This window comes from Platichthys flesus, chromosome 6 (assembly GCF_949316205.1).
Source record: "Platichthys flesus chromosome 6, fPlaFle2.1, whole genome shotgun sequence".
NCBI classification, from domain to species: Eukaryota; Metazoa; Chordata; class Actinopteri; order Pleuronectiformes; family Pleuronectidae; genus Platichthys; species Platichthys flesus.
The window spans coordinates 16980064-16993928 of NC_084950.1; the positions used below are offsets into that span (position 1 = coordinate 16980064).

General features: G+C 44.6%; 1 protein-coding gene across 1 annotated transcript; it reads right to left on the reverse strand.

Annotated features, from left to right (window-relative positions):
* Nucleotides 1-263: 263 nt before the first annotated feature.
* On the reverse strand, nucleotides 264-8540 carry taf3 (TAF3 RNA polymerase II, TATA box binding protein (TBP)-associated facto). The gene is made up of 7 exons (XM_062390036.1): nucleotides 8167-8540; nucleotides 7506-7748; nucleotides 4752-6586; nucleotides 4583-4665; nucleotides 3186-3453; nucleotides 2882-2988; nucleotides 264-1180 (listed from the first exon to the last, which is right to left on the reverse strand). Exons 1-7 carry the CDS (start codon nucleotides 8330-8332, stop codon nucleotides 1066-1068), a joined length of 2817 nt encoding a protein of 938 aa, XP_062246020.1. The 5' UTR covers nucleotides 8333-8540; the 3' UTR covers nucleotides 264-1065.
* Between the last annotated feature and the right edge of the window lie 5325 nt (nucleotides 8541-13865).

Below are 13865 nucleotides of genomic sequence, written 5' to 3' on the forward strand. Positions count from 1 at the left end.
CTAGATCTGTAACCCACTGCACACAGAATCAAGACGATTCAACACGTAACAAACTGTCCTGGAACAAATTTTGACATCCGAAACTCAGTTTGTTAAAATATCTCCAATCTATTTTCGTAAAGCAAATGCAAACAAACACCTACTGAGGGGTAAAAAGAAAGGGGAGGGGGGGTAAAAGCAGAGACTCCTGTCAGTGTTAAAAAATAAAACAAAGGTGCAGAAAAGCAATAGACAGACAATTTAAGATACAGTTTTGATGGCAATGAGGTTTAAAGTCTTAAAGTCTGCGAGCAAACAGACTGTTCATCTTTAATATTGAAGCATCAGAGAAATTAATTACATAACAAGCACGGCTACATTATAACCCCGGGGGAAAAATCAATGTGAAGAAAAAAAAATAAAAATACAGACTTTGAATTTAAAAAATGTACAGAAAAGAATTTGCGTTAAAAACCAATATCTGGAAATGGATTTAACAAGTCAGAATCATCCTAAGAACAAAATGCACTTGGCTTGGAAGTTGGTATTTACACTTTTATACATGCCTGATGCCATCATCATTATATACATGACATTGCAATGACACTGCAGAAAACCAGGGGGGGGGTGTTGACGTCGAGATCGGTCGTTCTCTGGTCACGTGACAGAAACAGAAATAAAGACAATGGATGTTCGCTGTTCTCTAGTTCTCCTTTGATGAGTTTTCCTCTCATGCAAACGGTCGTGGTCTTCTAATACAAACATAACTGTCTTGATCTCTTAGGAGCGTACATCCAAAACAATCAAACGACCTACACGAGTATAAGGGAAACCCACAGAGCCCACATGAGGACGAAGGCTTGATTATGTGCTGGTTAAAGTCTGTTTTTCTCCTTACCCAATCACAATGCATCATGGCTGACATCATTTTAAAAAATCATCAGAGGTTAGTATCAGCCAAAATTTTGAACTTTCTATATTTTTTAATGTTTTTTTATTGTTTCTTTTACAGCAGTGCCACGTGTGTTCGGTGATGGCTTTCAGTCCGAAAAAAGAAGGGTCCAGGATATGTGCTTTTGCATAGTCTCAATGCAGTTTGTGTTTCCGTTTCTTGTGTTTTTTGTCCTTCTTCTTGCCGGAACATTTAACACAGAACCACTGCTGGTCTTCGGGAGGCGCTGATACCACCCCGACACAAGGCCTGAGCGGACAAGAGAAGGAGACAGTTCAGTTTGCTGGTTTAACATTTCTACTAGAGGTGAAACAGCACAGGCATCCGTCAGAAATAATTACAGAACAGGGTCATGCTGTGTCACCACACTGTCGCTGATCATATGATTTTCATTCTGATTCAGTCATATGAGAAACATATGGAACCTAACCTGTTAGTGCCTGTGATCCTAATTAAGGGAGAATGGGGTGATGTAGATTAACTGCGACTTCGACTTTTTGACGGAGAAATGGTCCTTATATTGTTCTAAAGCTTTAAAGTATGTTATCCTATATAAAAAAGTAATTGTGAGAGTTAATAACTATTGTAGTTGAATTGCCAAAAATATATATTTAAGACTGGTCAAGTCTGAGATTTTGAGTCGTTGCTGGGACATAATTTCTGATCTGAAATTGCATCACATCCCTAACTCCTTACAATGTTGTTGAAATGCATTTAGTGATCAGTGCAGTTAGTGATCAGTGCATTTAGTGATCAGTGCATCGTCAGTCACAGACAAAATATCAATGCACAACTTTGATGATGGATCCCAGGCCACTGGATACTGTATTCAAAGAAATACAATGTGTGTGGAATCATTTATTTTAAGATAAATGTTAGTTAAATGTTCTGCAATACTCCACTTACATTACTATTGAGGTAGTGTCCATCTTGAGTTACTTCAACTACTCTGCGTTTTACTGCGTGGTCACTTGATCATGAATGGACCAAAATAATCACATGACAGATGCATTTGGAAGACAGCAAAACATGTGTTGTGTAATACTGTATTTAAAATAAATACAGTGTGTCCTAACTTTTAATAAATATAAATGTTGTGATTTACAGGTACTATTCAGTTGATTGTAAAATGAAAAACTAGCACACGCAGCCGTGGCGGTGTGGTTAGGGGGTTAGGGGGGGGGGGGGGGGGGGGAATTTGTTGCCTTTGAAAAACAACAAATTCATTGGACTATAATAAATATATAAATCAGCTCAATAATGCTAATGTTTCAGTAAATGTAGAACATTTCCAAAGAGTTCCAGCCGGAGGAATCTGGCCGTCGCTGTCGCTGGCAAACCCAAACTGGCACCAGAGCCAGGCTGTAATGTTCCTTTACATGTCTATTTCAGTGAAAGACAAGCTTTATTTCATTATCCAGGAATTATCCTCATCTTTACTTAGACGCTCTCACTGCTGTTCCATGGACGTCCGCCTGGACGACCATCGGACACAGTTAAGTAAATGAATAAAACTGTACTGCTTGATTATTAGTACAATTAACTAAGCTTAAAGTACGTTTCATTATTTTCTTTACATCGGCAAATATGCATATTTGATTGTTTTGTAGTAAGGATGGAGTAAAACTGACATTTATTTACCTTTTTTCTCACTGACCATATAACAACTCAGTGGCCTAATTGTTATAATTATGTCCATAGAGCTGTCATGTTCAAAGTAAATCATGTTTTCTTCTGCCTTTCTTTCGGTTTCCTTGCGGTGCAGAAAATGTGAATTGTGACCCAATAATTAGAAACTGAGGTATTTTGTAAATGGTTTCACCTTAATTTCACCAACAGCTGCAAACATAGATCAGTGAATTACAGCTGTAAATAATGGCACCTAAATTGTCCCCAAGGCAAAGCTATGATCTTTTATAAAAACAGGCCAGAAAAGAATCTTTCTCTTACCAATGATACCAGTCATCGCAATCATCACATCCTATCATGGGACTGCCATCATCAGGTTTGTTGCATCCAGGACAAATCCAGATCTGGTTTCCCCATTCATCTCGAATCTAAGAATAAATACAGACAATAAGAGGAATATTAGTGACAGACCGCTCAATGACAAAATGTTTACTGAGTGAAAAACTAACAATGCAGTCCCTATCTAAGTGGGAATTAATTTACTTGAGTTTTCGCTCTTTGTGTAAATGCTGTTCTCATTTGCATGAATTGTAAGTTAACAAAATCCCAGAGTATGAACACTCACCACGTAGGTACTGACGGTTTCAGTTACCACGCTGCGGACCGGGGGTTTGGAAGTGGTGGGAGAGAGCATTGGGGCCAGGGAGAGCAAAGATGAAGGAGCAGGCGCTAGTAGGAGCGGAGAAGCGGGTGGAGCTAGAGGGGGTGCAACTGGGGCAAGTATTGGAGGAGGTGGAGGCGTCCGAGGGCGATTCCCAGGTCCAGACTTGGCAGTGGGGGTCTTGGGTGTTGGCGTCTTGGATTCTATATTTGGAACCACTTTGCTGATAACTCTGGTGATGAACAGAGACAAATACACGTCAGTGTGAATATATCATTATTATCAGTGACAATACTGTAGCTGGATTTTAATATAGATACTAAAACAATACTTTCTTCAGATACAAACAAATATGTTTTTAACAAAACTTTTTCATAAGAAGAAAGAAACAGTTTTCCAAAATGGAGTATAGCAACGTTGCCTGATTATACAAATCAAAATTAGCATCATTTTGATTTGAATCAGGAGTTATATTATAAGAGAAGTCTAATTAAATAAACAAATAACACAGTTCTGACATAACATTGATGCAAGCTTTAAGCCTAGTTCACACAACAAGATTTCCAGGTTAATCTACCAGGGGCTGATGATTTTTGCAAGTCTCATACAAAATAATGAGATCAGCAGTATTTAACCGCGATGTGTTAACTGTTCATAGACGCTCATAGACAGGCAAGCTGACAGGTCACCAATCAGATTTAGCAATAACCATGTGTGTGAACGACAGGCTAACACAAACTCAATGCAGCTTGTAGAATGCCTGTCCAGTTAGGTTTAGACAAGAAAATCCGGCCTAAGCTGATCTCTATTCTTTACAATAGTGAAGTCTACTGAGGCGTTTCTCCTCCTTCAGCAGGAGGATCACTGGAGTCACCATGTCTCTTCTCACACGTGTATTTTTGATTAAATGTAGTTTGGAGACCAGTCAGAGTTTTTTTTTCTAGTGAAAGATTGTGTAGTGTGTGAACCCCTATCGCCAGTCAGTTGTATAGTCTGAACTGCAAGACTCCCGATCACACCTCAGGTAGTTATGTAGTGAACTCAACTTTAGTAACTGAACTGTGCTCATCCTGCATTAACATCAATAGAAACATACAACACACAGACTGCGATAAAGCTTTACGCATTTTTCACTTTTTTCAGCCTCACGCAGCTTTAAATGCACTAAAGTAATCTCTGTTATTATTAAAGTTATTGTTTCAGACTACGGCAAAAAAATATTTGAGGTGTGATACTCAACCCGACTCGTATGTCGTGGTAAAACTGCCTTTCAGCTTTTAGCCGTTCAAGAAGAAGAACGTCAAAAAGAGGTGATGGAGGAAATATCACTGGAAACATTCGTTCATTCATTCACTGCTCACATTTTGTCCTGGCCTGCTCCCACCCGGAGCGTCAGTCTGGGGATGACTGGAGACGGTAGAGCAGCTGGAATTTCTACTTTCACCTGAAGAAGCACGAAGAAGAATATCAAACTAAGTAACAAACAAACACTGAGATTAAAAGATAAACCCAATAAAATTTAAAAGTGACCTTCTCCAATCGAATCCTCTCTTTCTCCTTCTCCTTTTCTCGTTTCTCCTTTTCCCTCTCCTTTTCTTTCCTCTTCTCCTCTTTCTCCCTCTCCTTTTCTTTGGCCTTCTCTCGCTCCTTATCCTTCTCCTTGTCCTTGTCCTTCTTTTTCTTCTTCTCTTTCTTGTCCTTCTTCTTGTCCTTATCTTTGCTCTTCACGTCTTTCTCCTGGAGCATCGGGGCCAGAGGAGGGAGTATAGGGATGGGGGGCATGCGCAGGCAGGCGGAGGGGCTGAACAGTGGTAGGCTTTCACCCAGACCAAAAGAAGCTAAGCCAGATTGTTTCTGTTTGTCCTCCTTGTTTCTGTCTTTGCCCTTCTCCCTCTTGTCTTTGTCCTTTTTGCTTTTTTCTTTATCCTTCTTTTTGTCTTTGTGTTTTTCTTTCTCCTTCTTAGGAACATCTCCATCTCTGGATTTCACCTTGATGGAAACCTCGGGCAGAGAAAAGTCTCGCTGAAGGAAGAGCTCCTCATCCTTTATCCCAAACTCCTTCCAGGGCATCTTGGCCTCCTTGGAAAACTCCTTGTTTTTATCCCTGTTCTTATCCTTATTCTTCTCTTTTACCTTGCCCTTATCCTTTTCCCGGTCTTTGTCTTTCGGCTTGTCTTTCTCCTTCTTCTTCATTTTAGTTTTGAGCTCCTTCTTCAGCTTTTTCTTGATATCTATTGACGACACAATCTTGTTCTTCTCCTCAAACACCTTGAGCAGAGGTTCAGGAGTGGGTGGCGAGGCCGACCCCGACGACACATACACGCCTTGGTTTGGCGGCTGTGCAGACGGACCCCCCTGGTTGACCTTTCGGATCACCTCATTGATTGAATCATCCATTGTCCAGTTTCCTAGGCCTGGGTGTGTCTGTAGGTGAAGTGGTGTTGACGTGTCTGTTATAGCATTGCTGGCCCCAATCAGGAGTTTAGGTGTTGATGGCTCCATAATGGTCAGTCTCCTGGGGCTGGAGAATCCATTGCTGTCTGAGTCAGAACCAGATGAGAAGGCAAAAGGATCGGGCTCCCGCTCGGCACACGCTCTGGCAATCACAGCATCGATTGAGTCATCGATAGCCGTATTATCAGGCTCTAGTTTCTTAAAGGGGCCCTCATCTAACTCCCGGTCCTCTATGTTCTGACGCATATGGATGTTCTCCTTACCCATCCTCTCACTCAGCGCAGACATCGGTATCTTATGCACAATGTCTGTCTTGCTTGGGGGTTGAGATGCTTTGACCGAACTCATTTTTGGGCTCTTGGGGCTTTTAGGACTCTTCGTCCTGCCCGGGGATTTCTTCCTTTCCTTAGACGATTTTGGAGAGTGGATGGGACTACCACCCACCGAAACAGGAATCCCCCCTTTAGGGGACTTAGTCCGTTGTCTGCCAGGGGATGAGACCTTAGGCTTTCTCCCTGGAGTGGTGAGGCCTTTGTGATCAGAGTGTTTTGGTACTACTGGCTGAGGTCTGAAGGGCGGCAAGGCTCCAGAGGGTGTTTCAGGTGACATAGGATCAAGGCTATCATGGGAAGGCAGGATGCCTGGGGGAACACGTTGTGGATTGAGGGACGTGAGGGGCTCCCGGGGCTCAACCCCCCATTCTGGGCTGAGGCCAGAGTACATCCGTGGTCTCTTGGAAGTAGGCATCATGCCAACATTAGCATCGGGGCTGTCCAGGTGCCTCTTCAGAGGGTAGTTCTCATCATTGAAGGTCTCATCTTCTTCCATTTCATCCTCATCCTCCTCCAGTGCCACCTGCATAGCTTCGGCTGAGGTGCCCATGTCAGCAAGGACCTCCTCCTCTTCCTCTTCTGGAGAGTAAAGGGACACACATTTGTGAGGCATTATTTCGAATCAATCTCCTAGATTTCTCACAAACACAGGACCTAATATTTGACCTCTTATTTTTGTGGTTCAGTCATACCGATTAACCCTAAAACATCCCAAGTTAAGGTTATACATGCACAGCCGCCCGGTTATGAGGTGCCTAGCTCAAACTAACACAGTCCAAACAGGTTTCAGACACTGAACTCTGGAGAACGGAGCAGGAGATTCTCTGGGTTCAGAACTAAATCTCTGTAGCGCTCAAGCGAGGGCTGGTGCAGCCTCCAGGAGGCAGACATAATGTATGATGTACTTTGGAAGAACACGTTTTTATTTACAGCACATCAACACCAGTGAATCTCGTCGCCTTTCCAAGTTGATATCTTTGTCTGTGTCTTCTACGTTTATGGCTTCTCTTTTTCTTTCGCATGTGAGAAACGTCATCAATCCTAATCGTAAAAAATCTCCTGCTTTATTCTCACATGGGTTTACTCTGACATTATCCAAAGTTTTTACAAGGGGGCTGGCAGGAGAAACTCAACTGACATTTGCTTATAATTTCAGGAGATTGTGTGGAGTTCAGTGCATGTCTGTAAGCAGCTACAATATCCAGAGTACATTGCATGATAGAAAGTGGTATAATAGGAGTTGTAAGTTATAAAGTTTAAAGAGGTATCGATTCAACTTAACTAATAAACCACAAATTATTTTAAAGAATACTTTAGCCATCATGGATGTAGGATAATCTGCAGGACGGCATTAGTATTAGCTAGATGTACCAAATACTAGCAAACTGAATGTAAGTTACTATTCTGTATAGTGTTTAAACACCACAAAGAAACTTTCAACCTGTGAAAAACCCACACAAGCAATAGGCTTACACTGGCAAACCATTTGGATACGCACCTTCTTGTAAGGAGACCAGGGGGGGCATGTGATCTGGAATGTAGTCCTTCCTTTCCTCCGCATCTCGGGCTCCGGGCTGGGGAAACTGGAGGACGTTATTTTTGCTAACAGGAAAGAGCGGCGTTTGATGGGTAAAGGCCACGGGCTCCAGGTTGTGGACATAGTCCTCCAGTTCACTCAGACTCACGCCCAGCAGCCTGAAGGCCTGGCTCACATCATCCAGGACTGGATCCGTTCTTCCATCTGAAATGAAGCATCAGAACAAGCCATTAAAGCTCAGATCACTCAACTGACACCGATAACCGGGGACAGAGGTTTGACTTCACACACACACGAGGAGCTGCTCTGGCTGATGTTGACATTCGAGCTACAGCAAGAAGTAGAGCTCAACAGGTTTCACACCGATAGTGACTCCCCCCCCCACAGATAGCAGCAGGCTGGTTACTAAAGCATGTGACATGAGCCACTCCGTGTGTTCCCCACAGCAGGAGAGCATCACGGTCACAGAAATAAACTGAGAAGCATCTCAGTTATGTAGCTACTGTACTTTTTGACACATCAACCGTTGCTAGGGGGCGCCAGTACCAGAGCCCAGTCAACAACAACGTGATAGACTACTTCAGGTTAAAAAGTAATGGAGGCGATAATTGCGGATACTTACAGAGCTCGGTGTAGCGATGGCAGACCTTGGCCAACTGCTGGATATACCGATGCAGCACATCGGACAGCAGATCGCACGCAGTGAGCTGAACGGCATCCCAGCCCAGAGCCTGGCAGATCTGCGCCACCGACACACGCAGCAGCGAGCGGGCATAGCTCTCGCACATCTCGCTGACTTTGTTGCGGTATCGAACCCGGTCAATTCCTCTTCCAAAGCATGCTCCCGGTCTGCCTGTGTTCACGGACCCCGCCGAGGGGCTTGAGAAAAGCCGCCAACGCGGTCAGTTTGGAACATCTACTTCAGTACATATATTGGCGCTTTTGCCAGAGACGCCATCTTGATTCCATCGATAGACCCATCCCCGAATTCCACACGGCGCCTGCGCAGTAGGTCAGCGTCTGCCTGCGCCGCTCCGCCGTGCGCGCGCAGCTCTCTACCGCGTGACTATGCGCAGAACAACAGCTCGTGCGCCACAACGAGGGTCATCTGTGCGGAAGTGTCCTGAAGTCTCCGAAGAGAAGGTTTGGATTCAGAGGAGTCCATTCGCCGGTTTGGATCCATTCGCCTGGGAGCAAGTCTTTGTGTCCGTTTTCACTGAGGCGCGTTGAAATGAGAGAAAACGTTTCGTCAACGGTTTCTCACCACGGCCGGATTCATCAGTTACCTTGCTGAGGGGCTCCATTTGTTGTGAGGCACCCTTGTTCCCCCATTGCACACGGCAGGTTCTGTGTTTCAGCCAGCAACCAGGAAAGCAGTACCAGTACACAACCGGGTTTAACATGTGGTTTTTGTGATCCGATCACAAGTGGACCGCTCTGGGCGCCTGCATTCACACCTGGTATTATCATGCGGACCCACATTTGTCTCCTGAGTGGATCTCACTTCCCTGCCCTGTATGCAAATAAACATGTAGAAAATTTCTGTTCACGAAGATCAGGTCATGTAGTCTTGACCCAGTCTGAGTACACAAGTGTGACCGATGTCACTGTGTGTCTGTCCCCACGCAAGCAAGAGAGAGAGGCGCTGAACGGATACTGTTCAGTTGCTCTGTGAATAAAGATTTGATCAATTTAAGGAAAGCATCAATCAGTATGTGGTGATCAGTGCTTATGTTGTGATGGTGATCAGAACAAATCAAAAGAGAAAAATACGTTTGATCACAGTGAAACTGCAGCGGCTCAGAGGACGTAAGCTGAGTAGCAGGTTATTCATATGTGGCCCTGGATGGATTTACTTAGACCACCTCGGAACACTGTCCTCTTGTGATTGGATCACAAAAGCCACATGTTAATACCAGGTGTGTACAGGGCCGGAGAGCTGAATTTTAATAACTGATCAATTCATTTTCATCCTCAAGTAAATATGCCTTGAAATTAACATGGTACCAATTTTTGTTTGTGATTTTCTGGGTTTCCCACTATGTATTCAGTCCCTTTCCCGCTGGTCAAAAAACCCACGAACACCCACTAACATCTGACTTTTGCCTTTAATGGGAATGGACACAAATGGCTTTCACTCCTGAATCAAATGACTGTGCAGTAGATGCAGTAGGGTTAGGGTTAGGGTTGCAGATGTATAGTAGTAATTCAGCTGGTGTACGTATGTTTATAAACCTGTGTATATGGTCTGCTTATTGAATAGTTAAAGACGAATTGCTGACTGACATATAAATATATATATAAAACTTTGACAATGACTCCCCAAAGGTAATCAAACCTTTTGACAAAGAAATGTAATGACTTGATATTTTACAAAAAAGAAAACCAAATGCAACAGAATATGATTAAGATTAAGATGCATTTATTTGTCCCAAACACATGCACAGACATGCACAGGCACACTCATGCAGTTAGGGAAATTTAACCTCTGCTTTTGACCCATCTGGTGCAGGACACACAGAGCAGTGAGCGACCATGTACAGCGCCCGGGGAGCAGATGTTGGGGAGTAAGGTGCCTTGCTCAGGGGCACTAGACAGGGTAGGAAGAATCCTCTTGGATTTTTGGACAGATCAATCCAGGTTCATCTTTTTGTTGTCGAACCAGAGATGAACCAGAGACCTTTTCTGCCCATAGTCCCATAGCCCATAGTTTTCTGCCCATAGTCCAAGTTTCTAGTGACCATGGATGATGGTCTGAGAACCATCACAGACTACAAAGCCAAGACCAGCAGTGCTGATGTGGTGTCTGCATCTCTCCCAGAGGATCTGAACACTTTTTATGCACGCTTTGAGAGTAACTCCCCGGCTGCGGAGATCGAAGAGGCCCAGGAGGACCGCTGCCCCCCAGTCATATCCAGGGCAGACATGTGGAAATCCCTAAACCGGATCAACACACGCAAGGCACCTGGACCTGATGGGATCCCCTGCCGAGCGCTCAAGGTGTGTGCAGATCAGCTGGCAGATGTGTTCACAGACATCTTCAACCTGTCACTGCTCCAGTCTATAGTCCCCGCATGTCTCAAGAAGACCATCATATTCCCTGTTCCCAAAAAAACAAAAATCCTCTGCCTGAACGACTACCGCCCAGTAGCACTCTCTTCCATCATCATTAAGTGCTTCGAGCGGCTGGTCCAACCATTCATCACCTCCTCCCTCCCTGACTCTCTGGACCCTCTTCAGTTTGCCTACAGGTTAAATAGGTCGATTGCAGATGCCATCTCCCTCCCCCTCCACACTGCCCTCTCCCACCTGGACCAGAGGGACACATATGTGAGAATGCTGTTCATCGACTACAGATCAGCATCCAACACCATCGTGCCCCTGAAGCTCGTCACCAAGTTCAGAGACCTTGGGCTCAACATCGCCCTCCGTGATTGGATCCTGAACTTCCTGACGGGCAGACCACAGGCGGTGCGGATCGGCAGCACCACATCCTCCACCCTGACTCTCAACACCGGGGCCCCCCAGGGCTGCGTGCTCAGTCCTCTTCTGTACTCCCTGTTCACGCATGACTGCGTGGCCACCCACAGCTCCAACACCATCGTTAAGTTTGCTGATGACACCACTGTCATAGGCCTGATCAACGGCGACGATGAGAAGGCCTACAGAGAGGAGGTCAGAGCCCTGACATCTCGGTGCCAGGACAACAACCTCCATCTCAACGTCAGCAAAACGAAGGAGCTGATCGTGGACTACAGGAAGAGACGAGGAGAAGAACACGCCCCCCTCTCCATCAACGGGACCACGGTGGAGCGAGTCAGCAGCTTCAAGTTCCTCGGGGTCCACATCACTGATGACCTGACCTGGACCCATCACACAGACTCCATCAGAAAGACGGCCAGACAGCGGCTCTTCTTCCTCCGCAGGCTGCGGAAGCTCCACAGGGACTCCAGGATTCTCTGCAACTTTTATAGATGCACCATAGAGAGCATCCTGACTGGCTGCATCACCGCCCTGAACCGTAAGGCTTTACAGAGGGTGGTGAAGTCTGCCCAGCACATTACCAGGACAGCGCTACCATCCATAGAGGACCTCTACACCCAGCGGTGCAGGAAGAAGAGCAGCCGGATTATTAAAGACCCCTTTCACCCCAGCCATAAACATTTTTGCCTGCTGCCATCTGGCCGACAAATAAAAATCTTGGATCTTGAATCTTGAATCTTGCCACTCGTCCACTGCTTCAATGTAGAAGATGATCCAGAAAAATAAAAAAACAAATGCACGTCTGCATTGTTGATTTTATGTAATAAAAGTTGTCATGTTAGTGCATATGATTAATCATGAACACAGTTACCGATATGCCTGCGAAAGGGTCATGTTAATAAGTTGGGTTTCAGTATGAATGTTGACCTGGGGCTCAGGAAATAATAAATGGCCTATTTCACAATCTTGCGAATTTTGAACAATAATTTTTTTGTATTATCATGTCAATTTCAATGATGAAAAAAATGCTGGAAACATCAAAAAAAATCTCTATTCAAGGTTCATGAATATTGTTTATAAAGGCACACCAAGAGTTATACTTGTCCAAAACATTTTTTTATTAAAAATCCCAAGGGTAATCCTAAAGTAGTCAAATTAAAATGTTCAAGTTATCTGAGCATTTTAAATACAATGTAATGTTTAATAATAATTTTCAAAGCTGACAAAATTTTGGTGTGATTGAGAGGCTATTTAAAGTTAGCTGTCCATAGTGTGGCGCTGTATTTCAAAATAATGCAGCCACATGAATTTCAGGGACAACCATTAAACAAGCTCTTCTTTTGATGTCCTTTAAACAGAATAATGTCAGCGAATGAGTAATATATTTGTAGAATATTACATTTGTTAATGTACTTTCAACCCTTCGACCAGAGTATATAAAAATGTCTGGTGCATTATTTGCATAACAATCAGGTTCTTCCTTTTATTACTCTTTAAGTACGCCAGGATCCTGTTTGTGGACTTCAGCTCCGCATTCAACACCATGCATCTCCCCAGCTCTTCTCTGGGACAAGCTGACACAGCTGAGCATGCCTGAGCCCACCTGCAGGTGGATGACTAAATTCCTGACCGACAAGAAGCAGCGCGTGAGGCTGGGCAAGCTTGTCTCTGAGACCCGGACCATCAGCACTGGAGCCCCACAGGGTTGTGTGCTCTCTCTTCTCCTCTTCTCCCTCTACACCAACAACTGCACCTCCAGCCATCCCTCTGTCAAACTCCTGAAGTTTGCTGACGACACAACCCTTATTGGATTCATTTCCAATGGGGACGAGGCCGCCTACGGAGAGGAAGTTAACAGCCTGGCTTCCTGGTGCAGCCAGAACCACCTGGAGCTGAACACTTTAAAAACTGTAGAGATGGTAGCAGACTTCAGGAGGAGCCCAGCCAAAACAGCTCCCCTCAGCATGTGTGAATCCCCAGTTAAAACAGTGGAGTCTTTCAGATTCCTGGGGACTGTCATCCCACAGGACCTGAGATGGGCAGAGAACATCACCTCCATCATCAAGAAGGCCCAGCAGAGGATGTTCTTCCTGCGGCAACTGAGGAATTTCAACATGCCGCAGAAAGTGATGGTTGAGTTCTACACAGCCATCATTGAGTCCATCCTCACCTCATCCATCACCGTCTGGTTCGCTGCCTCCACTGCCAAGGACAAGGGCAGACTGCAGCGGCTCATTCGGTCAGCTGAGAAGGTCATCGGCTGTGACCTGCCGCCTCTACTAGACCTGTTCCACTCCAAGACCAGTAGGAGAGCACGCAAGATCATTGCTGATCCTTCCCATGCCGGTCAGAACCTGTTCCAGAGACTCCCGTCCGGAAAAAGGTTCCGGGCTATCAGGACTAAAACCTTGCGTCACCTGAACAGTTTTTTCCCCGTGGCAGTGGGGCACACAAACAAGCCCCCTGCATCACACTGACTCTGCATCACACCGACTCTGCTGACCCCCCCGCTCATAATTTATAACTCTATATTATTGGCACTATCACCAATCTCTGCACCTTAGAACAGCATGTAACTCTCTTATTGTATATATTGATGTTGGATATTGTTGTTTTTATATTGTTTGTACAGTGCACAAACCACACCAAGGGAATGTATGTGCAAATATACATGGCAATAAAAATAATTCTGATTCTGACTCTGAAGTTAATACAAATAAGAGGCGGATCTGCTCATTCTGCAGTATCATTACAAACCTTCTCTGTTGTATTTATCAATTTCATAAATAATTTGAATATGTTGGAATACTCTATTGTATCAAGTTTACATTACTTTTT

Excerpts from the sequence above, each read along its gene's own strand:
- taf3 (XM_062390036.1), bottom strand. The coding sequence starts at position 8,332 with ATGTGCGAGAGCTATGCCCGCTCGCTGCTGCGTGTGTCGGTGGCGCAG. Across the intron at positions 2,989-3,185 it reads AAACCGTCAGTACCTACGTG|ATTCGAGATGAATGGGGAAA; the intron begins GTGAGTGTTCAT and ends ATTTATTCTTAG. Across the intron at positions 1,181-2,881 it reads TGCGATGACTGGTATCATTG|GCCTTGTGTCGGGGTGGTAT; the intron begins GTAAGAGAAAGA and ends TTGTCCGCTCAG.